Source organism: Rhincodon typus, chromosome 2, assembly GCF_021869965.1.
Source record: "Rhincodon typus isolate 14 chromosome 2, sRhiTyp1.1, whole genome shotgun sequence".
NCBI classification, from domain to species: domain Eukaryota; kingdom Metazoa; phylum Chordata; class Chondrichthyes; order Orectolobiformes; family Rhincodontidae; genus Rhincodon; species Rhincodon typus.
Window position 1 is genome coordinate 55,155,389 of NC_063333.1, and position 26,438 is coordinate 55,181,826.

At 39.5% G+C, this 26,438-nt stretch overlaps 1 protein-coding gene across 1 annotated transcript in view; it reads right to left on the reverse strand.

The window, feature by feature from the left end:
• Positions 1-26,438, reverse strand: part of vopp1 (VOPP1 WW domain binding protein) — a 68,676-nt gene continuing 42,238 nt past the window's right edge. Inside the window, exons 3-5 of the mRNA XM_048610952.1 lie at positions 23,583-23,660; positions 17,034-17,185; positions 1-8,234 (exon numbers count right to left, since the gene is read on the reverse strand). Coding sequence (XP_048466909.1) covers positions 8,041-8,234; positions 17,034-17,185; positions 23,583-23,660 — 424 coding nt within the window. The 3' untranslated portion in view covers positions 1-8,040. The remainder of the gene's footprint in view (positions 8,235-17,033; positions 17,186-23,582; positions 23,661-26,438) is intronic.

Here is a 26,438-nt window from a genome sequence, read left to right on the forward strand (position 1 = left end):
TTAGGTAAAATAAGCATTAAATGTTTGACAGATTACATTGCCCGTAATACGTTGATACAATGCTTAAACAGTTTTCTGTAGCTGAAATTAACTAACATATGTAACAATTTCAAAAGATAAGCCTCAACTTTAAAACTATCAGGTTTATGTTTAAATCCCCAATGGTCTCACCAAAGCACCATTTCTGACATTTTGTACATCTGCTTCTAACTTCACCCCATCAACTGTAGTCAATGTCAACAACCAAAGGCATGCTCTGAAATCATCTCATTAAATTGACCAGCCCCTTCAAGACCCTCTTTAAAATCTACTTCTCTGACCAACCTTATGGTTCCTTTTTTGTCTGAGCACTCATTTTCCCTTATACTTGTGTAAAGTGCCTTAAGATGTTCTTTTCAAGGCTACAAGTCTGATAGAAATGCCAAGTTGTTGAAAAGCAACATTGCACAACAAAAATAGCCTGCTTATTAAAATTCATGTTCTAACTAATACTACATTTCTAATTGCATCAACACTAAATATTGCTAACAGGTTAATAATTAGCATAGATCGATGCAAACACTGGTAAATACACAGGAATGAACTGGAGAAATGTGAACAAGGTACTGATGGCAACAGCAGACACTGAAAAGGAACTTTCCCTAACTTTTCTTGAATTCTCTGACTTTAACTGACTATTACGCATTTATTTCTCAATTACATGAACACAATCTGACCAATTTGATCCATAATTTTCCATCTATACGCTCATTGCCCTCCATTCCAACCTGGTTTCCAGGAAACGAAGAATAACCCTCAAACATTCTTTCAACTTTCCATCCTTAAAACCCTGTTTATGAAATTTTCATTTGTTACGTCCAATGTTGATATCTCTGACAGACATTTAACTAGAGAGTTTCACTCCCATCTAAAAATACTGTAGACTGGAATTCAGACCTATAGTTAGATGGAAAAATTAGGGTCTATTTCCAAAAGCAGTACTATTAAACTTAACAATTTAAAATAAAAATTACATCTTCAACTAATTTTTACAAATAAGGTAATAAATTGCAAAGTTTTAATGCAGTCCCTGAGCTTTATAAATTATCAATAACCTGAACTACAGCACAGCCATTTTGAATTTGTACTTTACAGAGCAAATCACGGATGGAAAAACATTTTACAGAACAGTGTGATTTTTGCTGCCACTGCATGCAATTTGTGAAGTTGTGCGTTACATTCACTTTAGCAAAGCCAGCGTATTTTACTATTTTGATGATAATATGGTATTCTTGAAAGCAATGTTCTTCAAAAAAAAAAATACTTTTGAAGTAAAAATAGGAAGCTACTCCAAAATTTACTAAACGAACTCTGTGACTGGTGTGATTCACTCTGAAATAGTCACTCAAAAGCACGGGGAAAAAGAATAGTCAAAAAGCATGTGTTCCAAATTCATTTGCCATAGGAGTAACAAACAATTTAAATTCATTTCAAGACCTTACAAAAAGGTACAAAGTCGCATCAAAACTTTCAGTTCAGTAACTCTGAAAAAGGGGGTCCGGAATTCAAACTGCAGGAGAGCAGTGTCTGCCTGCAATTAATTTGAAATGTAAAATAAACACTATCTTTGCTTCCAAAACCATGAAACGGAGCTTTTGAAATAATGCAAGTTAAAATTAAGGCAAGTGTCCATTTTGTCCTTTCTTAGACAAGAAAAGAAGTATTCCTATTTGTTGTATGGGCAAGCTTTAACAACTTCTTTCCCTAAACTGAAAGCAACTACAGGTCAAAAGACTATAGAAAGTCAGAGTAAAATGTATTTCTGAATGTCCTCCTCATAATAAAGCAACCAAAAAGAATTACATGTACTATCACCTGCATCTCCAAGTTACATGTTGGATAAAGGGTGCAATCACTTGTGAACAAGAACTTTGTTTCTTCTTCCATCTCACTTTCATAATCCTTACAGCATTCAAATCCGAAGTGGTACATAAGAGTTTTGTTCGCTATTTATCCAGCTTCTGCTCATTCCTGGGATGATGCTCCTTCCTCAGCTTGAGGGAATGCTGTTCCATTTATATCACTGACCTGGATGTGAAAGTCAGAGACTCGCCCAGATACTCATCCGGAGCAGTAGAAATGACAAACAACATGCATAACAACCTGAAACTCCCAAATGGGACCCAAAGAAAACTGATGCTTACATACATACTCACAAACCATTCATCCTTTGCATCTAGGGGAAACACTTTTTGCCTTGGGAATTAGGGTTACCAAGGGGTAGTGAAATCTCCTTAAAGTATTACTAAGATCCTTTCGATCTATTCACACTCTCAACTTTCCAGGTTTTTCCACTACCACCATGCTGCCAGTCTTGTTTGGCAGGAGTTGTCATATCCTTCATTAATCTTTTCCTTACCAGTTCCACTTTCCTGTCTTTCAGGCTTGACTTGAAGATCGCTAGAATTCTCCTCACCGAGTGGGTCTCGAACTTTCATCTACTTCAGGTAATATTCTCCACGTCGATTAAGATGACCAGTAAAAGTATCCTTTTTCTATTTTGAGTCTGTTCAACAGTCAAAGGTTTGGAACACTGTAGAATCTTATAAATTTCTTCTGTTAAGTGAGGACTACCGGTCTAACCTTTCAATTTAAAGTCTATTAATTAGAACTGCAAATTTTCATTCTTCTCATTGCACTAGTATTGCAGCTTTGTTTGTCCTCTTGGGATGAGCATTGTTCCATCATACAATTTCAACTTTACCTTCAATGGGTTCATTTTTAGGTTACCATCTTGAACCACTTTGCACAGGTCTCTGAAGCTCATGATGATTCACAGCACTGCTGCCCATTCGTCACTTCACATTCACTTTATTCTTACCTTCTGCAGTCATGTTCTAACAGTCTTAAACCAGTTATCACCTTTAGGCAGGATAGTGCCAATCTGTTTGACATTGTAGTGATTCATCAGAATCATTATGTGACATCTCTCTGGTAGCCAAATTTATAGGCTTGCTTTGCTTCACTCCAGCAAAAATCACGCTCACCAAACCAAGTGATTAGCTCCTTGTAGTTAAAAAAACTTCCCTATGCTGGACATTTTTCTTTTCCTTTCACATGATTCTCTGCAACATTTCTGCTGGAAATATTTCTTCCTTTTTTCCATTTTGTAGTTAGTTCTATTGTTAAGTCTGGACTGTCTCACAGCATAACACAAAGATTCATCAATTCTCCCATTACTACTCTCCAACTGATGGATAAACAACCTCAGAGCTTCCGCATATGTAAAAGTGTTCTTAGAGTCAGTTTCTCTTCTCTCAACAGACCTGCTATCACGGCAGGATCTATTCCTAATGGCATCTTTGATGAGATCATCCTTCAGTCACCTACAATCTCACAATCCAGCTAGACATCGCCATGCCGTCATAATCTGATCAATATTTCCACATTCCCTCTCCCTATGCTCTGCTGTGAAGCATGCACCATTCACAAATAACATTGGTAGATTAGCTCAAAATGTGTATTTAAGGTTCTCAAGATTTCTCCAGATTGTCTTTTCCGTTCAGGTTTAGTGTGTAATACAGCTTGTAGCACTGTTTCCTATCAGTAATAACAGAATCGCTACTTTTCTTTATTTTCTGTTCAACTCTGTAGCTATCTCATTTTTACCATGAGACAGGAAGTAGTTCCAATTCTTTCTCATATCGTTTTTCAGCTTCACAGGAGTAGGAACTGAAAAATTCAAAGCCATCCTGATTCACCCAGTAGTACAAAGCTGCAGACTGAAGTTCTAATTACTCCTGGTTTCTTATTAGCTGTCTTACAGTTCTAAAGTCTACAATTTTAGATGTTTACCTCTCATACTTTAATGGCTCTTTTCCTAAACTGAAAACAACTACAACAAAAGTCACATTGTTATGGCAAGTCACAGTGTTTCAATGCATTCCTCCAATCACTACTTAATCAGCCTGTGGTTTTCAGCCTTTTCAAATGAAAAGACTAAACTAATGATGCTCAACATCACACAACTGGAAGCCAATAACTTCACCAAACTTATACTCATTTAGACATAAACAAAACAATCGCTTTGGTACACACTGGGGCAGCACTAAAGGCAAAGGACAATAAGTACTTTGAAAGTGAAACGATAACAGAAATTGCTGGAAAAACTCAGCAGGCCCAGCAGCATCTGTGGGAATGAAGCAGAGTTAACGTTTTGAGTCCAGTAATTCTCAATCAGAATTAATGTTTCTCCACCATTTCTACCTATCTTTATGTTTGCAAGTGAAACTGTCTCTATGCCCCGCCTCCAACTCTTGATATATTCCATATGGTCATTTCTCTAAAGAATCGATGCCTGATGAAAGAGCATGTGTTGAGTTTGAGTAAAGGCAGAATTAGCTGCATCAGAAGCTAGTTAAGTAGCCTGGTCACACTCAATTTATCTAATCTCACATAAGAAACAGTCACTTAGGTGAGGGGGAAGGGAAGAACTTGAAGAAGTGACCAAAGACAGTAGTCTTATTTGATAAACCTGTAGAATTTTCAACCAACTCCTTCACTCAAATTACCTATGTATAGAAGTACAAAGTTGTAAAATTCTTTTTCTCTCCAGAAACTGTCAGACAACGGCAAACTATTGATTATGTACTGTCAGGAGCGGTTAAGTACATTAACCTTTAATGTAATGTCATCAAGCAGCAACAAACTACTTAGTCATGCATACTCAATCGTAACTACTGTGAATTCATGTAAAGACTAGAATAATAGAAACTTTAGCACAGATAAAACTCATTGAGTCCACCGAACCTGTTGGATACTAGCATCTCTTCTGATCTACTTATTTGTGACATTTTCCACTAAACAGATTATTCATTTGGTTACGCGTGTGCCAACTCAACTTGAAACTCTGGCCATAACCTAAATTCTCTTCCTTCCTTTTATACCCTTTTTCATTTTCAAGTGCTCATCTAATTACTTCTTAAAATGGTACAACTGGTTCAGCTTTAATATATTCCATAACCTAATATACCTTTCCCTGGAGACAACTTGCATTTATGTAACACCTTTCACATCTCAGTACCACCCAAAAGTCTTTAGAGCTGGTTAAATACTTTTGAAGTGGCATCACTAGTTAAAAATTGGGAAATAAAAAGTTCCCTTTATGCCCTCAGCCATAAGAAACAATGTTAGATTAGCACTGATTTACTTGGAGCCTTCCCCAGTTATAAATTTAGGGCAGACCATTATAATTATCAATGGTCAGAAAAGTGTACAGCGTCTGCCAAGGTTTTAACATGGGAGAAGTTGGCCATTTAGAATGTTGAACCTACTTTACAATTCAATGAGATCTCAGCTGATCATCTATTTCAACCTCGCTTTCCATGATATGGATACATCTCCTGCCATTAGTCTGCAGAAATCTATCATCTCTGTCTTGAACCTCAATGACTGAACTTCTACGGCCCGAGGTGGAGAATGCCAAAAATTCACACCAAGTGAAAAAAAATTCCTTTTCATCTCAATCTGAAATAACCTACACCTTTCTCTGAGACTATCTCCAATTCTAATCTCAGTAGCCAGAAGAAACATCCCATCTACAACCATGCAGTCATGTCCTGTAAAAATGCAATAAGTTTCAAAGAGATCCCCTTTCATTTTTCAAAACACAGACCTAGTTTTGTCAATGTCTCTTCATAAAATAATCCCGTTATCCCAGGGATTATTCTGGGTGAACGTCCATTACATTCCTGCTATGGCAAGTATTTCCTTCTAGAGCTAAGTATACAATACTCCAGGTGTGGGTTACTAAAGCTAAACACAACTGATTCACAATATGCAAGGGTTTAATAGCTCATTACAAAGGACACCGAGGCTCCTTTGTACACAAACACTTCCCAATCTTTCACTATTTAAGAAAAATGCTGCCGTTCTGTTTTATCCTCCAAAGATATGCACTCAATTCCCCACCAGCAGCACAAAATATAATTTTATTCTAATTTAATCCCACACACCTTTGGAAAACTTTGTACATTTCTCCTGCATTACCCATTAGCCTTCTGGCAAATAGAAAATATGGTTTCAAGACTGAGAATCTTACAGCACTGAAGAAAGCCATTTGGTCCACTGTGCTTGGCTGGCTGTGAACAGTAATGCAATTAACTCCAATCTTTCCCTTCAGGTTTCCAAGTTTTTCCCATCATAATGATTCTTTTATCATCCAAGTGATGTCACATTTGCCATTGGCCACAGTGCTTTCTTTCTGCAATAGGGCCTCAGTTTGCCCATACTGTGCTCTAATCAGTGCCATTATTCTAGATTATGCAAAAATATATTGCTTCACTATCTTGTATTGAATGCATATGCACATGCTTTTTTTCCAATCCCATCATTTTATCGTAGGTTCTAAATCACACTATAGGATAAGAATATTAGCAGTTCTGCAACTAGTAATAAGTAATAAAAAGAATACGATTGAGGATCATTCATTTTACACACGAATTTGTGATCTATTTAGGAGGAGGTAAAATACGAAAACCTTTAAGTATTGCTGTTTTGAAAAATCCTGCTTACTGGTGCATTTTATTGTAGCAACTGTTAGTGCAGTGTAAATTTGTTCAATACTGATTCTTTGCATCAAAACACGGTTATTTACATTCCATTGAGTAATACACCACACATGAACAGTGCAATTCTTCATTTGAAAAAAATCAAAATTGTTCCTTTAACAAAGGACGTTGTGACTATAAGGCATCGATGAAGTATAGTTCAAGCTGTTTGCCTCAAATTAGTAATTTTTCAAAAAAAATTAAGAATTGCATTAAATTAAAGATTATGGAGAATTTAAATTTAAAATAATTTGTATATTAATCTTCAAATAAAATCCAAATTACCTGTTTGCACATAAAAACCCTCTTTTCATAATTAATTTGTAAAATTTGTCAGGAATTTCATGCATAAGACAGGCCACTTTAAAAAAAATTAAAATTAAGTATGTTTGGGACAATAACTTTTCCAGAGTTATTTTAAATTTTACAGCTGTACAATGAAAATGGAGTTGTTCAGCTTTCAGAGCTGCATAGTGCTACTGTTGAGTGAAATTATTTAAGGCTTTCCTCTCTGTTTGCAGCACTGAATTCACCTCTCTGAAAATTCTTCTGCAAGATGATAAGAAACTAAAAACTCATTAAGCACAGAAAACAAGTTAGTGAAGTGTACTCATACATGTACCTAAGTACAATATCAAAACACCAAACCATTCTCCATTCACTACAATAATACGGATGGGATCATCTCATATCTAGGAAACAGTATCACTAGCTACCTATCGTTTACTAACCCAAATTCTGCATGAAAATATATCTAAACCTTTCTGTACAAAAAACTTATTTCATCTAATTGTAACCTTTACGATGCTAATGCATGTGAACAGGACTGAAATTTAAATGTATAATTTTTTGAAAAAAGTTTATAGGTTAAAATAAATGTCTGACTTACTTATTCACGGCATATTGTTCAATGTGAGTTCCCTCCATTTATCATAAACCTTTTAAAAGTCTAAGATTGGCTGACAAATGTAGTATGCTTATTAACAGAGATTATTCACATTAATAGCATCTTCTAGCAACTATACATTAATTAACCATCAATAAACAAGTCCAGTTAAACTGATTAACACAAATTTGTTTCTATTTTAATTTGACCAAAACAGCGTTGGAGGATTAAAATGTTACTTATAAACCATTTCCAAGGACAAGAGTAAGTTTTAAAACAAAGTTTCTACAGAATTCTAGACATTCTTTGTTTACTGAAGTTTATACAATTCCCTACCTTAGATCCCCAGTTTTGAAACTGAACATGTTATTTTTTTACAAGGCTTTGACCACATAAACTGGAGGGTCTACAGTATACTAATCTATCAAAAAGGCATCAAAGCTAAATGCAATTCCTCGGATGAACTGTGGTTAAGTGTATATGCCCAGAGATTTGCATCTCGCTGAAACTTCTCCCGTAGATCAGAGGTTGCCAGTCTACAAAGTGATATCAACTGAAATCTGATATTTATCTTTCACCTTCCTTATTTGAGGTTTTAACAACTTGCTCGTATGGAGGGGGTGGCTGATTGCAGTAGGCTGGCGGGGGTGGGTAGGCTGGGTTGAGTAGAGGAAAATTTGGCTGAATTTGATAGGTTGAGGCAATGGGATTAACAACAGGCGCTCCAGGTTCTGTGTAATATTGCATTCCAGTCTGGTTGCCTGCAAACAGAAGAAACACAAGATGATTACACAGAAACTTAGCACTCAAAAGCAACAATATTACTTGTATGGAAAGTAAATTAAAAAGTGTCACTCAATGATACAGTGACAAAAATTAGCTTGCTCCTCTAGTTAGGTCAGATTAAGAAGGTTAAAATCAAATTATTGTTTTCAACAGAAAATCAGCAACAATTTAAATGCATATTATATACCTTCCATGAAGCACAATGTTGCCACAGGATCATAATCAAACAAAGTAATTACGGATGAAAGTGAGGAGATATTAGGAAGGGAGATATGGTGTAGCGTGCTTTTTTGAGAGGGAATTCCAGAAATCAGGGCAGAAATTCACCAAAGATCCTCAAGTAGCACCTTCCAAACCCACAACCACTTCCATCTGGAAGGACAAGAGCAGCTTATGTATGGGAACATGACCACCTTCAAGTTCCCCTCCAAGCCACTCACCATCCTGAATTGGAAATATATTCTCTGTCGCTGGGTCAAAATCCTGGAGTTCTCTCCGGAATGGCATTGTGGGTCAACCTACAGCAGGTGACACACCACCACCTTGTCAAGGGTAAATAGGGACAGGTAATAAATGCTGGCCAGCCAGCGATGCCCACATCCCGCACATGAATTTAAAAAGGTTCAAGGCACAAATGCCAATCCTGACCTAAAGTACTAGTGGATATGGAAGAGATTGGATATGGTTGGAGACGTAAGGGGCCGGAAGGGGTCAGGGTTAAGGCCATGAAGAGACTGGAACATGACCATAAATATTTAAAGAGACACTGCTAAACCAGGAGCTAAAGTAGGTCATCAAGCACATTGGAGATGGGAAGATGAAACTGGTATTAGGGTAGGATAATTAGGATAATGGCAGATCTTTGGATAAAATGTTTACAAAAGTGTTAGATGGTCAGTCAGAAGTGGACTCAAATGATTGGCTCTGCAGATAACACAGTATGGCTAAAGGGTGCAGTAGCTGATTAGCTAAGGGACGGCAGAGAAGAACAATGGTTCAGAAATGGAAATTGAGGGGATTTTGTGATGAGAGAGGATACAAGGTCAGAAACTCAGTTTAGCATTGAGTAAACTGCATATTTATAAGCAGTCTAGAAAAGGATGACACAGCAGCAAAGAAGCAGAATAGAATTGCTGGCACGATCTTTTTGGCATTTAACTGAAGAAAATGTGGCTTTGCAACTGGATGCTTAATGAGCAAACTTACACTGACAGTGACTGGGTTGAGAGATGCGGTGATGAGGTAAATTTTGATGACAGTATACATGTGGAACTGGATGCGTTTTTGGATAACATTGATGGACCAACAAATTGATGAAAGATACGAGGAAACCATGAATAGATCTGGACTCCAGCACCAACAGAGTGAATATGGGAAGAGAAGCCACTGAAGGAGCCGTCTAGATACAAATTATTGACAGAAGTAGGCAGTCATGTTGAGTTGGCCAATAGAGGAGAGGGAAAATGAAAAGAACTTAATATTTAATAAAATGAAAATTGAATCAGTGTATTCTGTTAAGTGGTGCTAGTTTCAGATAAACAAATGTGATATGGAATAATTTTGTTTTGGCACAATTACTGAGTAGGTAGTGTATTTGTGGGATTCTTAGTTGTCTCATTACAAAATACTAGCTGTACTGCACTGGCAAATGAGTAATAAAAAGTGGTGTGTTCTCTCCAGTGTTAGATTTATAAACTCAAAATTCGATAACTTTAGTGCAATTTACTCTAACAGAGTAAATGAACGGTCATAGAATTTCAACTTCTCAGAATGACAAATTTCAATAATGTTTATTGACATGATGCACTTTAAAGCTGATCAATTTATATGTTCTGAAATGTATACTTATACACAAAATGGATGAAATGATTTATTCCCAAATTATATACAAAAAACACATCTGATTCATTCCTGAGGTTATGAGGAAGGGTCACCGGACCTGAAACGTTAACTCTGTTTTTTCCTTCACAGATGCCGCCAGACCCACTGAATTTTTCCAGCAACTTTTGCTTTTGCTCCTGATTTACAGCATCCGCAGTTCTTTCGGTTTTCAAACAGTAAATATATTTTGTGTTGAGAAATTGGAATAATCTATCATGGCATAACTTGATTAAATATATCAAATTGATATTTATATAGGCTAAAGTGAAAGAAAATGCAAAGAAGCTTAGTATATATGGGATAAACTTTGGAATGGAACAATTATAACTTTACGAACATTCACAAGTTGCATACAGTTTAAGGAAGAGAGCTGTAGGGTCTTTTAAGTTAAATTGATTTAGTAGTTAAAGCATTTGTGTCTAAAAGCTAGTAATAAAGAATTAGCAACAACGTCTGTTACAGAAGGTTACTCAGCAAAGTAATCTATAGATGGGTAATACAATCTCAGATAGATACTGACAATCCATATCTTCGGGTGTGGTGGAGGGAAATAATAGAATCTTGAAAACAAATTGAAATGTTGGGTACAAACAGGCTAACATTTACGCAGACAGCAGGTAGCATTTGGACTGGTATATGATTATATTGTATCATGGAACTGAAGGGGGTACATCACCTCAGAAGAAGGGCACATATAGCATGAGACAGTAATTAAGGAATTAGTGGGAACTGTCAGACTTCTACTTGAGGCAGCAGTGATAAAGGTTCAAGCACAATCAAAAGGAAACAGATCACACTCAAATAGGTAACCTTAAGACAGATGAAGCAGCTAAGAAGGCAATCGCAACAGGCCCCAAGCATCAGGTGGCAGCAGCAGAAATTGGTTTGGAGAAAGTAAACATGGCACATTTAGGAATAAGTGATGGCAGGAACAATGAGTAGTAAAAGATGCTGAGGGCATCTGGCAGAAAAGAAAAGGTGCTGCATTCAGCATAACCACATGGAAATATATACAGAGATGGAAACCATTGAGGGAAGCCACATTAAGGAGGACGAGCAAATGCTAGTGGTGGCATAGGAAGAGTTTAGCAAAACACTGTCAGCAATTGCTTGGCATGTGCCCAAAATAGCCCAAGATGCCCATGTAAAACCAGCCTGACCAAATGGACTAAACGAGCAGTTACAGAACCGGAGAAAACTTATTGTTTGATCGTTATTGACCAACTGAGAATGGTGGAAGCCTATCCCACACAAGGCTTTTCAGTGACAAATGTTACTTAAATATTGTTAGAAGTGGTAATCCTGAAATAGGGAATACTATTACTAAGAGATTCAGCTCAGGAGGCACATTTTACAGGATGAGTGATTAAGGCAGCACACAGAATTTTGGCCTTTAGTACTGGGGAGTTTAAAAATAGAGTAGTGTTGTTACAACAGCACAGGGTGTTGGAGAAACTGTCTCTGGAATACTGTATACTGTACATTTTTGGTTCTGTATTTTTAAAACACGACACACTGGAATTGGAGGTAGTTCAAAAGAGATTTGCTAGGCTGATTCCTGAGATGAAGGGGCTGACTTACTGAAAACAGATAAACAGGTTAGGCCTTCATTCAACTGAGTTTGGAAGATTGAGGATATATTGAGGATATATATATAAGATATATCTTATTGAAATATGCAAGATGACGAAGGGACTTAAAGTGGACGATGAGATGATGATTTCACCTGTGCAGAATCTTTACCTAGGAGACGTAGTTACAGAATAAGAGGACACATATTTAAACAAGAGGCTGGAAGAACACAGCAAGCCAGGCAGCATCTGGAGGAAAGGTGAAATCAATGTTTCGGGTATTACCCTTCTCCAGGACTGGATGTCGGGGTAGGGGGAGCTGCAGGCAAAGGGGGGTGGGGGGGGTTGGGGTGGTGGAGGGGGGTTGCGGAATGGTGATAGGTGGACATTGGTAGTAGGTATGATACGGTTGGTCAATGGGAAAGATGAATTCGGTTGGTAGCTGGAAGTCAGAATCAGTAAGTGGAATGGAAGGGAGGAGCCGGAGGATGGGTGGGAAGGTTATTTGGAATTACAGAACTGAGTGTCGGGTCCTCTGGGCTGTAGGCGGAAAATAAGGTGTTGTTCCTCAAATTTATATGCAGCTCCCCCTACTCCCACATCCACTCCTAAAGAAGGGTATTACCCAAAACATTGACATCTCCTTTCCTCCAGATGCTGCCTGGCCTGCTGTGTTCTTCCAGCCTCATCTTTGTCTATCTTGGATTTCAGCATATGCAGTTTTTGTTTTGTCTCTTAACACATATTTAAAACTGAGATGCAAAGGAATTTCTTCTCCCAGAGTTATGAATGTCTGGAATTGTCTATCCCAGAGAGTTGTGGAGCTCAGATCACAAAGTATTTAAAGAGGCTGAAGATAAATTGTGAAATATCAAGGAGTTGAGGGCCTGGCAGGCTTGAGGGGACAAATGGCTTACTCCTACTTCTATTTCTTGTGAAGTTTCTAAGTTGCTGAGAATAAAACAAAAACTGAATTTCCTCAATCACCCAGAGCTTTGCGACAGTACAGCAAATTGATCGGATATCAAACAGACCATTAGCTAAAACTATCTAGGAGATGGCACAGGAACAGGCCAAACTGTTGCCTGGTATCCTGATGGGATTTAGGGTAAAATCTAGTAGGTCAACCAGATTAACTTCATATGACAGGCAAGGTAATGAGATTGTCAGGAGATGGTGTGGCTGGTATTGAGGAAGTACGACCTGCAAGTGAAGAGGGGTAAACAATTTATGAGAAAGCTTTGCAAGCAGCTGCGCAGATTGAGACAAGAGGTTTGGGATCAGCTGGTCGTATGCAACAGAGATGTAGAAGCAGAAATGGAACAGGTCAAGATACCCAGTGTAGAACATAAGGTCATGGTATAGGTCATGCTAGAGGAACTGGGATTTGCATTACAAAGGATAGGACATCATGAGTAATTATCATTATTGACATGTACGCCTACATAGACATAAGAAGGAAAGGTCACTTGAAGCACTAGTTGTAATTGGTGCAAGTTGAAGTTAGCAAGGGTAGCGAGTAATTAAGGCAGCAAATGGAATTTTTACCCTTGTAGGAATTCAAAAATAAGGAAATCTTGTTACAAATGTATAGGAGTTGGTCAGGCCAAACCTGAGGTACTGTGTATGGTTTTTCCTTCCTATATTTTAGAAAAATATGATGCTGGTGCTCAAAAGAGATTCACTAGGCTGATTCCTGGGATGAAGGGTTGACCTATGAAGGTCAGGCCTTTATTCACTGGCGTTTGGAAGAATGAAACAAACAAGTTTCTTACATGTCTCAATGAAATATACAAGATTCTGAAGGGGCTTGGGAGGGTAGATGTTGAGGTGTTTCCACTGGTAGGGAAACTAATGGACATAGTTACAGAATAAGCAGACACAAATTTAAAGTCAAAATGTGAAGGAATTTCTTCTCCTGAAAGGATAGTAAATGCCTGGAATTCTCTACCTGAGTGTGTTGTGGAGGCGAGATCTCTGAAAGTATTTAAAGAAGCAATCGACAGATTTTTCAAATATCAGAGAGTTGAGGGCTATGATAAGTTGACATGAATGAGGAGTTAAGGCCTGGGGCAGATCAGCCATGATCTTGTTAAAGAGCTAGGCAGGCTTGATGAGACAAATGGCCTCTTCTGGCTCCTGTTTTTCTTATCCTCAAGCAAAACCAGTTCCTCACTGTCATGCTTATATTGGCTGTCAAATTTACAGACTTCTTCTATCAGGATATCTTGCTTCTACTGGTCAGCAAGTTCATTATTTTCACATTTAAAAAAAAAAATCACAATTTCTGTTATGTACTTTTTCTACTGAGCAATCCTGATGTTAGCTATTTTTGCCCATTAGTAAGCATTATCAGCAGGATTTAAGCAAACCACAAAATGATAAGTGAATGTGTCTGTGTCAATTTAATTGCACAATACTTAAATTTCATATCGGCAAATGTCTTAAAAAATTTGTGTTTGCGCAAGCAAATCTGATTTTTTCAATGCAAAATTGCATTTTCAGATGAAATCTGCTGATCCTTTAAAAAATAGGCCATCTCCATATGAAATTTCACTCAGCTTAAGAACTGGATTAAGTTTAAAAAATTTAATGCAACAAAGTATCTTTCTGCACAGCAAATGAACCACTATCTACCTTCCCAATTATATTATAAACCCTACTATCCTTGCAAACGGCCCTCTTTTCTTACAAATTCTCACGAAAAGTATCAATATTGGCTTTGAAAGAAGCAAAGCAAGTGATGATGGGCCTTAAAGACTGAATGCTACAAAACCCTTTTTTAATTGGAAGTTTTGCGGCATTCTTTGAATGTAAAATATAGTTGCATTAGTATTTTAAAAGTACAAGGTTACAAGAATACTGACTTACTCTTCAAGCTCACTGTAATCAATTACGCTTTATGGCAAAGTCAACAGTATCATGCAGAACATTTAGTAGCATTCTCAACGACCTGCATGTGATTCACCAAAGACCAACTGCACAACTTTAAAAGTCACCTAGCCAGCAGCATTTGATTTAGAAAAATTACCATATTAAAACAAAAAAGACAGAAGGTTCAAAAGAAACCTACTTTTAGAATCATAAAGCAGCTGTCCAGTTGCTGCCAATAAATATTCTTGTGACAAGATTTTCCAATTTAGACATGTCTCAACTCAATGGGGTACATGTTGGAACTAAAACCCAGTTATTCATAGGGGCACCACAAAAGTTAAAATAGTACACAAAGACTCCCCAATTTATCTGATGTTCAGACCCAGGTTGAAAGAAAGCATGGACCAGGTTCCTGTACTTAATGAGAATTACTATTCATAATATGTAATTAGACTCTACCTTTGTAAACAGTTAAAAGCTGTCAGCATATAACACCATTACTTAAAACTCTAATCCCTTTATAAATTCCATCCCCTCTCTGTCACACCTACATGTAGGAAATAACACACGCATTATGGACAAAGGAAAAAAAACGGAAAAAAATACAATTCAGTAGTTCCGGTTCACAATGATTACGAAGATGATTCTAGTGCTAGTCAGAACACAGCTTTTTAGTCATCCTTCTCTGGTTGCTTCCACTAGGGGGAGGCACAGAGAGACTGATTCACTTCTAAAAAATGGTCTCTGACTTATCAATTATAAGTCACAGCTTACAGGAACTGAAAGAGAGATAAAATAGTTTTCTTCAGGTTTAAAGTGGTTTACTATAGAGAACGGACAATGAGCTAGCTCCTGGCTGGTGGAAATCTGATGGCTTCTCTGTACCTCGTTCCCAGCTCCAAGCTGTTCAGTTACCTTAGAACCAAACACAAGGATTTTGACAGGCAGAAGGCCTCTGTGATCATTAACTGGTCAATAGTCCATAACCAACGTATGCTGGGGGAGAGAACACCAACGGATATGGATAAAGGGAGAGTGATTAATACTTTTCTTGTGTGTATTGCTGACATATTTCTAAATTAATTTGGAGTTTGTGAAGGGTGAAAGATTGGAATACCAGTCATGAAATTGATTCTGGACATGAATACCAAGTAGATTTCATGGTGAGGTGATGAGGGTGGAGGTGGACATTTTGGGCGGGGAGAAACAACGAGAGAAGAGTCGGCAATGGTCCAAAAATGAAAAGAGCAACCTTTGCTTTTGAGCTGAAAATGTCAGGTCAAGATAAAGCAAAAACATAAGGCTGCCTTTCACATTGCGATGGAACGTCGATGGCGGGTTAAAGCATTGCAGCTACAGACATGTTGGTCCTCTGGTAGGTAATACAAAGGGGGATTAAGGCTGGAGCAATAGGACACAGAACTTAGTGACATGAAAATCCACAAGGGGAAGACAATGGATGAAAATGAATAAGAAAAGTAAAGTTCCTCAGACACTGGAAATATGAAATTAAAACAAAGTGCTGGAGAAACTCAGCAGGTCTGTCAGCAACTGTGGAGCAAGAAATAGAGTTGACTTTTGGAGTCCAATATGATTTTTCTTTGGAAGAAAAATGAAGCTGTCAACAATATCAAAGATGTAGAAAGATCAAAACGAACAAGGTTTACTACAATACCTATTCGTAATCTTGACCAGGACATTCTCTCATGTTGATAAGTCTTGAATCAGATTTGAGACTTTAAAGGGAAATGTTGGGAGAATTGAGCTGCAGCAATGTATTTAAATACCTCTGTGGCAATGAATAGATTGGAAAGGAGAAGACAGTTGGAAAAAGTAAAAAGATTGAATTTGTGTTGGAGAAGGGCTGACAACAGCGTTTTCTTAAAAAGTGTGCGGAGTTCCCAAGAACAACAAGAGTTCAATCATGTTTGGAGTGTAGAGTCAAGAAAAGTTGAAACAAAAGAAGGACAAGGAATCAGGCAGTAGACTGCACAGAGGTACTTGTGAAGTTGAGAGGAGCAGGAGAGAAGCAGGAGAGAAATATTGAAGTGAAAGCTGAGTTAGAGAGAGCAGGAGGCTGAACAGACCAAGTGGATTCCCTCAAGAAAATGAAGTCCTAACATTTGTCAAAGGTGAGACCAGTTGAGGGAGTAAGTGAAGATAGTGACCAGCGGTGTTTAATATCATTTCTTGACATTCATTTTAGTCGTCTTTGGTTATAATAATACTAACTGCATAGTTTTCAGCCCAGCAGCTTGCAACTGGAACCTTACAGAATGGTTTGAGCAAAGGAGACTCAATATAAGGTCTTTTAAACCAGGTAATCATTTCACTCTGTATGCAATATCATGTGACATATAAACATTACCTCACCACCCCGTTTTAAAATATGCTAAAATTTGATGGCCACAAACTTAGCCCTGAAATATGAACTGATGCCACGCTTACTCCCTGTGGTCTGAAATCCACTCGTGTTAACAGGATGCCGAGTGAAGCCCACTGTAAATGGAGGGTCAGTAGTCAGCTGAGGAGGATGTAGTCGTCTCCGGATAAAAAAACCAGCGCCACAACAAAACAGGACGCCCATCATCAATAGAAACCTGCAGGAAAGGCCAAATAGAGAAACCAAATACATAAGCAATATTACCACCTTTGCTTTTTTACCCCAATTATTTCTGATCAGGAATAGGACAGTAAGTTTAGGAAATAGTTGCCACTGTAGAAAAAAGAGAGAAAGTTAGGCTTAGTTGTGTTACTGTATTTGCTTTGCTATTCTGTATTTTGAATTACAAGATAGAATCTGCAGGGATATGGAGAAAAAGTTCTTGCATAACTTTTTCAAAGAACTGGTATTGGCACAACTGGCCCACTAGTTTTTTGTACAATATGACTCCACAATATTACCAGTTTGTGTAATGCTCTAATGGTTGCAATATGTACCAATTTGCTTTGACCTGGTATTACACAGATCAGAATATAATGTAGGTGTTACACAGGCCACTTCTTCACTGGAATGGATGCCAATAGATTTTTCAAATGAAACAATGGTAGTTATATGCTCAGAGATAGTAAGAACTGCAGATGCTGAAGTCAGAGATAACAGTGTGGAGCTGGAGGAACACAGCAAGCCAGGCAGCATCAGAGGTGCAGGAAAGTTAACGTTTCGGGTCAGCACCCTTTTTCAGAAAATTCAGATTTTCTGAAGAAGGGTCCCGACCCAAAACGTCAACTTTTCTGCTCCTCTGATGCTGCCTGGCCTGCTGTGTTTGTCCAGTGCCACACTGTTATCACAGTTATATGCTACTGTGACGCATTGGTAGTGTCCTTATTTATGAGCCAGAAAGCCCAGGTTCAAGTCTCACTTGCCCCAGAAGTGTGTTGTAACACTTTTGAACAGGTTGATTAAAAATATCTATAGTTAGCATCAGTAATTAGCTGAACAAGGACAACAGTCTTCAAGGCTAAGCATGCAGAAACTACAATGCGGCCTGCTTAAACCAGATTAATATCAAAGTTATCAAACTTTGAGGAGAATAAGTACACACTGCTGTTACTGTGCTTCAGTGTAGAAAGAGAGAATGTTGTTAATATTGCATGGGGCACCAAAGAAATGGGTTTTGTCCTGGATGGTGTTCATTTTCTTGACAGTTGTTGTACCTGCACTTGCATAGGCAGGCACACAAATTCCATCACATTCTTATGCTTAGTAAATGGTTGGCAGGCTTTGAGAAGTCAGAAGGTGAATTACACACTGCAGAATTCTCAGCCTCTGACTTGTTCTTGCAGCCACAGTATTTACATGGTTGGTCCAGTTCAGCTTCTGGTCGATGGTAACATCTAAATGGTAGTGGAGGATTCAGCAAATTTAATTCCATTGAATGTCAAGAAGTGATGATTGCATTAATAACATGACATGTGCTTTGGGTCGATCCTGAATATAGATCTTGTCATCTCTCGACATAGTTTAGCCTAGGCCTCAACTCCTCCTGAACCAGGATTACATGTTTCTCTCCTCTTGCTCATTTTGTGAAAAGACACTACACAGAGAAAATGATTTCAGATTCCTTTCTTGTCCAAAGCTGCCAAACTAAAGTGGCTCCCACTCTTCCTATGATTCAGCTTTTTAAAAACAAATCAAGCCCAGTTATCAGCATCATTTTTACTAATCTATAAGCAGAAACCATTAGGTATTTAACAGTCATTTAGCACAATCGTCAATAGTATTCACAAGAGAACAGTGAGGTCATTGTAGAAAGTTCATTAAAAACCATTGTAATATCTACACACTGTCCTTCAAAATAATGTGGAAGGGTGAATGTATCTAAGCATCAGTGAAATGACTTTTAAAGGTAATAGGTATGAAAGAAAAATAGAAAGGGGAAAGGCAATTAGGCCACAATGAAAGTAAACTTAGTATGGAGGCAGATGAAATTAGGATTGCACTGAGTATTCTAAACCAAATCATATTACTGATAAGGACTCTTGCCGGAAAAGACAACCTTATTTTCCTATTAATTTTAATGCACAGAAAAAATGGAGCTGCACATCTTATTGAAACATATAGGATTCTTAAGGGCTTGACAAGGTAAGTGCTGAGGGGATGTTTCCCCTTATGGGAGAGTGCAGGACTAGACAGCATTGTCTTAGAATAAAAGGGTGTCAATTTAAGACTGAGATTGAATTTCATATCTCAGATGGTTAAGTGTTTTTGGTACTCCTTGCTGCAGAGAGGTCTGAGGGGCAGAGTCCTTGAATATGTTTAAGGCTGAGATAGATCAATTCTTGATCAGTAAGGGAATCAAGGTTTACAAGGAAAAGGCAGGAAAGTGGATGTGAGCAATGTTGTATCAACAACGATTGATTGATTTTATTGTCACATGTACCCAAGTACAGTGAAAGATTTTGTTTGTAAGCAGTACAGGCAGATCATAGAAAGCAAGGATATATAGATCATTGGGTGCATGGACAGATTGAGGCATACAGGTTACACTGCACAGGAGGTGCGCAAAGCAAGATCAACATTAACAAGAACATTATTTGAACTTAAGAGAGTCCATTCATTAGTCGAATATCGGCAGGGAAGAAGCTGTTCTTGAACCTGTTGGTGCGTATTCAAGCTTTTGTATCTTCTGCTTGATGGAAGAGGTTTTAGGAGAGCATTACCGGGGTGGGAGGGGTTTTGATGATGTTGGCAGCCTTTCCACAGCAATGAAAAATGTAAATGGAGTCCATGGATGGAAGGTTCGCTTCCCGGATCATCTGGGCTGTGCACACAATCTTTTGCCGCTTCTTACGGTCCTGGGGAGAGCAGTTGCTGTACCAGGCTGTTATGCACCCGGAAAGTAAGCTTTCTATGGTGCATCTGTAAATGTTGGTGGGGGTCCTCATGGACATGCCGGATTTCCTAAGCCATAAACCTATTGAACGGTGGGGCAAACTCAAGGGGCCGAACAACCTACTCCTCTTCCTATTTCTTCTCGTCTTATGGTTTCACACTTTCATTTTTAGTTATTCTAATATATAAAGTCTAAAATATCCAACTTTATCAATGTTTTGGGTCCCAGCCATGCACAATATATATCAACATTTTGGATAACACAATCATTTAACATTTCCAAGTTGCCTGACAACATAAAGCTAGGTGGGATCGAGAGTGGTGGGAGAATGTAAAGAAGTTTCAAAGTGATTTAGACAAGATGAATGAGTGTGTAGGTACAGAGGAACAATGTTCTGCATGTGCTAAGTGTGAAGGAATCACTTCAGTAGGATAAACAGAAAGGCAGAGTATTATTTAAAAGATGATTGATTGGGTAATGCACAGTTGTAGTATGGCACAGACGAGGCCAGACGCCAGCTCTCTGACACCTCCTCCTACCGCCCCCTTGATCATGACCCCACCCCAACTACCAAAACATCATCTCCCAAACCATCCACAACCTCATCACTTCAGGTGACCTCCCACCCACAGCCTCCAACCTCATCGTTCCCCAACCCCACACCGCCCATTTCTATCTCCTTCCCAAAATCCACAAACCTGACTGCCCTGGTCGACCCATTGTTTCCACCTGCTCCTGCCCCACTGAACTTATCTCCACTTATCTCGACTCCATTTTCTCCCCCTTGGTCCATGAACTCCCCACCTATGTCCATGACACCACCCATGCCCTCCACCTCCTCCAAAATTTCCGATTCCCTGGTCCCCAACACCTCATCTTTACCATGAATGTCCAGTCCCGATACACTTGTATCCCCCATGCAGATTGCGTAAAGGTCCTTCGCTTCTTCCTGTCCCGCAGGCCCAACCAGTCCCTCTCCACTGACACCCTCATCCGCTTAGCCGAACTCGTCCTCACCCTCAACAACTTCTCTTTCAATTCCTCCCACTTCCTACAGACAAAGGGGGTGGCCATGGGTACCCCATGGGCCCAAGTTATGCCTGCCTCTTTGTAGGATACATGGAACAATCCCTCTTCTGAAGCTACACCGGCCCTATACCCCAACTCTTCCTCCGTTACATCGATGACTGTATCGGTGCCACCTCGTGTTCCCACAAGGAGCTCGAACAGTTCATCCACTTCACTAACACTTTCCACCCCAACCTTAAGTTCACCTGGACAATCTCTGACACCTCTCTCTCTGTTTCCATCTCTGGCAACCACCTGGAAACCGATATCCATTTCAAGCCTACTGACTCCCACAGCTACCTAGAATACACCTCCTCCCACCCACCTTCCTGCAAAAATGCCATCCCCGATTCCCAATTACTTCGCCTCCGCTGGGATGAGGCATTCCACTCCCAGACATCCCAGATGGCCTCGTTTTTCAAGGACCGCAACGTCCCCCCAACAGTGGTCGAAAATGCCCTCGACCGCGTCTCCCGCATTTCCTGCAACTCATCTCTCACAGCCCCTCCCCGCAATAACAACCAAAACAGGATCGCCCTCGTCCTCCCGTACCACCCCACCAACCTCCAGATCCAACGCATCATCCTCCAGCACTTCGACCATCTGCAATCTGATCCCATTACCAAAGCCATTTTTCCCTCCCCACCCTTATCTGCTCTCCGGAGGGACCACTCTCTCCGTGACTCCCTCATCCGCTCCACACTCCCCTCCAGCCCCACCACCCCTGGCACTTTTCCCTGCAACCGCAGGAAGTGCTACACCTGCCCCTACACCTCCCCGCTCACCCCCATCCCAGGCCCTAAGAAGACCCTCCACATCAAACAGATGTTCACCTGCACATCTGCTAATGTGGTATACTGTATCCGCTGTTCCCGATGTGGCCTCCTCTACATCGGCGAAACCAAGCGGAGGCTTGGGGACCGCTTTGTGGAACACCTACGCTCGGTTCGCACTAAACAACTGCACCTCCCAGTCGTGAATCATTTCAACTCCCCCTCCCACTCCTTAGATGACATGTCCATCCTGGGCCTCCTGCAGTGCCACAACGATCCCACCCGAAGGTTGCAGGAACAGCACCTCATATTTCGCTTGGGAACCCTGCAGCCCAATGGTATCAATGTGGACTTCACAAGCTTTAAAATCTCCCCTCCCCTGACCGCATCCCAAAACCAGCCCAGCTTGTCCCTAACCTGTCCTTGCTCCCACCTATCCCCTCCTCCTCAAGCCCCAACCCCATCTCCCACCTACCAGCCTCATCCCACCCCCTTGGCCTGTCCGTCCTCCCTGGGCTGACCTATTCCCCCCTCTAACGCCCCACCTACACTCACCTTTACTGGCTCCACCCCCACCTCTTTGACCTGTCTGTCTCCTCTCCACCTATCTTCTCCTTTATCCATCTTCTATCTGCCTCCCCCTCTCTCCCTATTTATTTCAGAATCCCCTTCCCCTCCCCCATTTCTGAAGAAGGGTTTAGACCTGAAATGTCAGCTTTCCTGCTCCTCTGATGCTGCTTGGCCTGCTGTGTTCATCCAGCTCTACACCCGGTTATCATTGATTGGGGAACATTGATGTACAAAGTGACCCTGGTGTTCTTGTGCACTAGTCACTGAAAGCAGGCATGCAGGTCTATCAAGCAGTTAGGAAGTCAAAAGGTATTTTGATCTTTATTGCAAGGACAGTTACAAGAGCACAGGAGTATTACTGCAGCTACCCAGGGCCTTGATGAGGCCACACCTGGAGTACTGTGTGCTGTCTTGATCTCCATGCCCAAGAAAAATATGTATTTATCACAGAAAGAGTGCAGGAAATGTTCACCTGGTTTGATTTCTGGGATGGCAGAGTTGCGGAGGGATTGGGTTGACTGAACTTTTATTCACTGAACTTTAGAAGAATGAGAGGAGATCCAATTGAAACGTATAAAATTCTGATAGGACTGGACAGACCGAATGCAGGGATGATGCTCCCTGTGGTTGGGGCGGGTCTCGTACAGGGGATCACATTCTCAGGATACAGGGTGACTCATCCAACACTGAAATGAGGAGATATTTCTTCTTTGAGGGGGTGGTGAACTTATGGAATTCTCAACCACAGAAGGTTGTGAAGGCAAAGTCACTGAATATATTTTAAAAAGTAATAGATAGGCCTTGTAGACACTAATGGCATCAAGGGGTATGGGGAGAGAGCAGGAGTATTAGTGCTGAGATAGAGAATGAGCCATAATCATATTGAAAGGTGGAGCAGGCTTGATGGGTCGAATAGCCTACTCCTTCTCGTATTTTCCTTGTTTCTGTTTCTTACCTTCACTCAAGAGCTCTCATTCAATTTGCATACTTCCCGGAAGAAAAATGAGTAAATCAGTCAGAAAGTCTAACTCTGCAGCTACTGTTTGAACATTCAAGTTATAGATGTCAGAGAATACATTAAAAAAGGCAATATATGCAAAAATGTATGAGCAAATATTCATTTACATATTGTACCATGATAATTGTGTACAAATCAAGATCTGAAAGAATTGATATAGATTTATTCTTTTCCCCCAAAAAATACCAACTCATTATTTAACATGCATAACAAAAGCATGCTTAAAACTCACCAAAAATACCATAATCGTTGAATAGAGAATGCTCGCATACAGCATTTTGTACCACAACAGTCCTCGTATGCACGGCACCTATGAAAGAAACGCCTTATGTCAGACACATTAGTCAATGCAATGACACCAGCAGCCTTTACATCCAGATTGTTACGCATTGGCCCTATTGTTCAGTTTTTTTAATACAGATAAATGCAGTTTGCCTCAGTGCTAACTATTTGGTGTATCATTTCCTCTGAGTTAAAAATCAGCTTTGTTCAGTTGTTCATACTCTTGCTCCTGGATGTGAAAGCTGAGAGATAAAGTCCTACTTTAGGATTTGAGAACTGACATAAGTTGTAATCTGCGACAACAGGACAGGCCACAGAAAGCGTCTGCACGTGCTCCGATTAAATCACTTCATTCCGTGAACAGCAACACCATCATCAGTGCATACGCTGCTGAAAAAAGGGAAGCAGAGCTGGGACCCTTGCGGAAGCAGGGAGAAAGGCTGGGAGCAGGGGAGGTCTGCAGCAGGAGCTAGCTTCCTTTTTGCCCAGGATAGCTGGAGGAAGACTGGGTGGCTGCAAGGGATGTAAGTGAGAGGGAAAGTTGCTAAGATGGAGAAGCAGAGGGATGCTACAAAGAGAAACTAGTTTCAAAATCAAATAACTTTATTTTTGTTGTACAAAGTCCTTCATTTTACATACTGCAACATCATCTTTAGACAGGCAGCTAGCTGCTTCTCATTGTTTGAGAATGACGTCAATTTTGCTACAGGTGGCATTTAGAGATACTCTGCCAAGCTGATAAATGCTTTACTGAAAAAAAATGCTACATTGTTGGTGTGCAATCTTTCAACCCATGTCATTAAACCAAGGCTGCACGAATATCCTATTATGACACTATTCCATGGGAGAGAGGGGATAAGTACTTTGGAACAATAAACCCTGAGATTAATTGACCATTCTATTAATTTGCAAGTTGATATTTTACTGTACGCAACACAGTAACCACATTTGGCCACCTAAGATCTTTGACTGCACTTCAGAAGGTAATCTACTGCATGTGAAGCATCCTGTTAGAAATGCAAGTAAATGCATTGAATATCTGGACCAGTTATATCTCACAACTTATGCAGCATAGTTTCATTGAGGAGAGTTTTGTCCACAACAGAGGTAGAAAATGAAAATGTCCAAATGCTACTGTCTGTTGCAGCTCCTAGGTAGATAAAGCATAGGTAGAGCATAGCACTACCATTGGTAAACAACTCTTCAGTCTCATCAGCATGCCCCGAGGTTGTAATCAGGAAACCGGTGCTCAGTTCATTAACTTTAAGATCTCTGAATAATGCTATAATTTCAGTGTCCCTTCTGCTCAGTTACTATCAGATTTATGCCACATGTACTCATAACAACAGTGAAGATGTCCAAGTTTCTTGCAGCTATCAGAAAGGAGAAATCAGCTTTGGTTAGATTGAAATCCAGATGAAAGGCGTGCTGAAACAAAACATCATATTTTAAAGATTATCAGAGTCCTTCTTAGAATTTTGACTTGATGCCTCCACTGCCAATTAAGGCATATTTGACTCATTGTCAGATAAAAGTTAAAATGATTCAGCAGCTTTTTGGAGACTCTTATTCAACATAGAAATGTTGCATTATTTAGACAGTATTACATCATAAGTAGATTCCATACCTATTAATCATTTCAATCAACAAGTAATCAAAATCAACTTACAAGTTAATGTTCAATAATCAGTCCTGTAAGACTAAAAGGGACACCATTGTTGTCAACTATTGTCTTCATGAAAATAGGACCACAAAATAAGTTAAGAAACCTCGGATGTTCTGTAGCTCACAAATTTCTCAATGTATGCATTGCAAAAGCAGATCGTATTATTTGTTAATTAGCATTAATTTGGCTATATTATACAGTCACCATTATAACAGTGAGTAAAGTATGTAGATGTCCTCATGAGCAAAAACATCCTCCCAATCTTCATATCAAAGCATATACAAAATTCTAAGTGGACTTGACAAGATTCATTTCATTATTCTACAGTACAGTCCCAACCTGCTGTTATCCCATGTAACAGCCTACTGAAACTTCTCTGAACTGCTTCCAATGCAAATAAAGCATGCCTTAAGTCTAAAGACCAAACCCTATACTATACTCCAAGGGCAGTCTCAACAGTACTTGACAAGATGAAATGAACTTTATACTCTAGTCTTCAAATAAAGGCCAATATTCCACTTGCCTTCCTAATTACTTGCTGTACCCACTTTTTTTTTGCGATTCATGTAAAAACACACTCTGATGACTTCTTTGCCCTACTATTCTTCATCTCCACCCAAACTAATTCTACAATCCTGTTCTCCTGGACCAAGCTCTTCTGTAACTATTGCACAAATGCCATCCTTGATTGGTAGTGCTATCCATCCATCTTTACATAGTTACCTAATTTTCTGGAATAATATACATTCCTCAATATTCAGGATACAATCCTTGCAATGCTGCAGCCCCGTCTCATATTTATTTGCTTCAACGTGCGCTATCAATTTGTTAAATTTATTAAGAATGTTTTGCACATTCAAGTAGAGCCTTTAGTTTAGTCTTTTTATCTTTGCAGCACTTAGCTTTGATTATTGGTATATCTGTAGTGTTTTTCCTCTGTTTCATCTGGCCATTCTCTGATCCTCACTTGCCATGTTATTTTCTTCTCTTGCGTTGTATCTACTCTTGGATATACATCTTTCCACATTTGATCACTTGCCTACTATCTAGTTTAAAACTCTACTTCCTTAATCATGACATTCGTAAAAACACTGGTCTCAGCACGGTTCAGATGTAAAATATCTTCACCTTACAGCTATA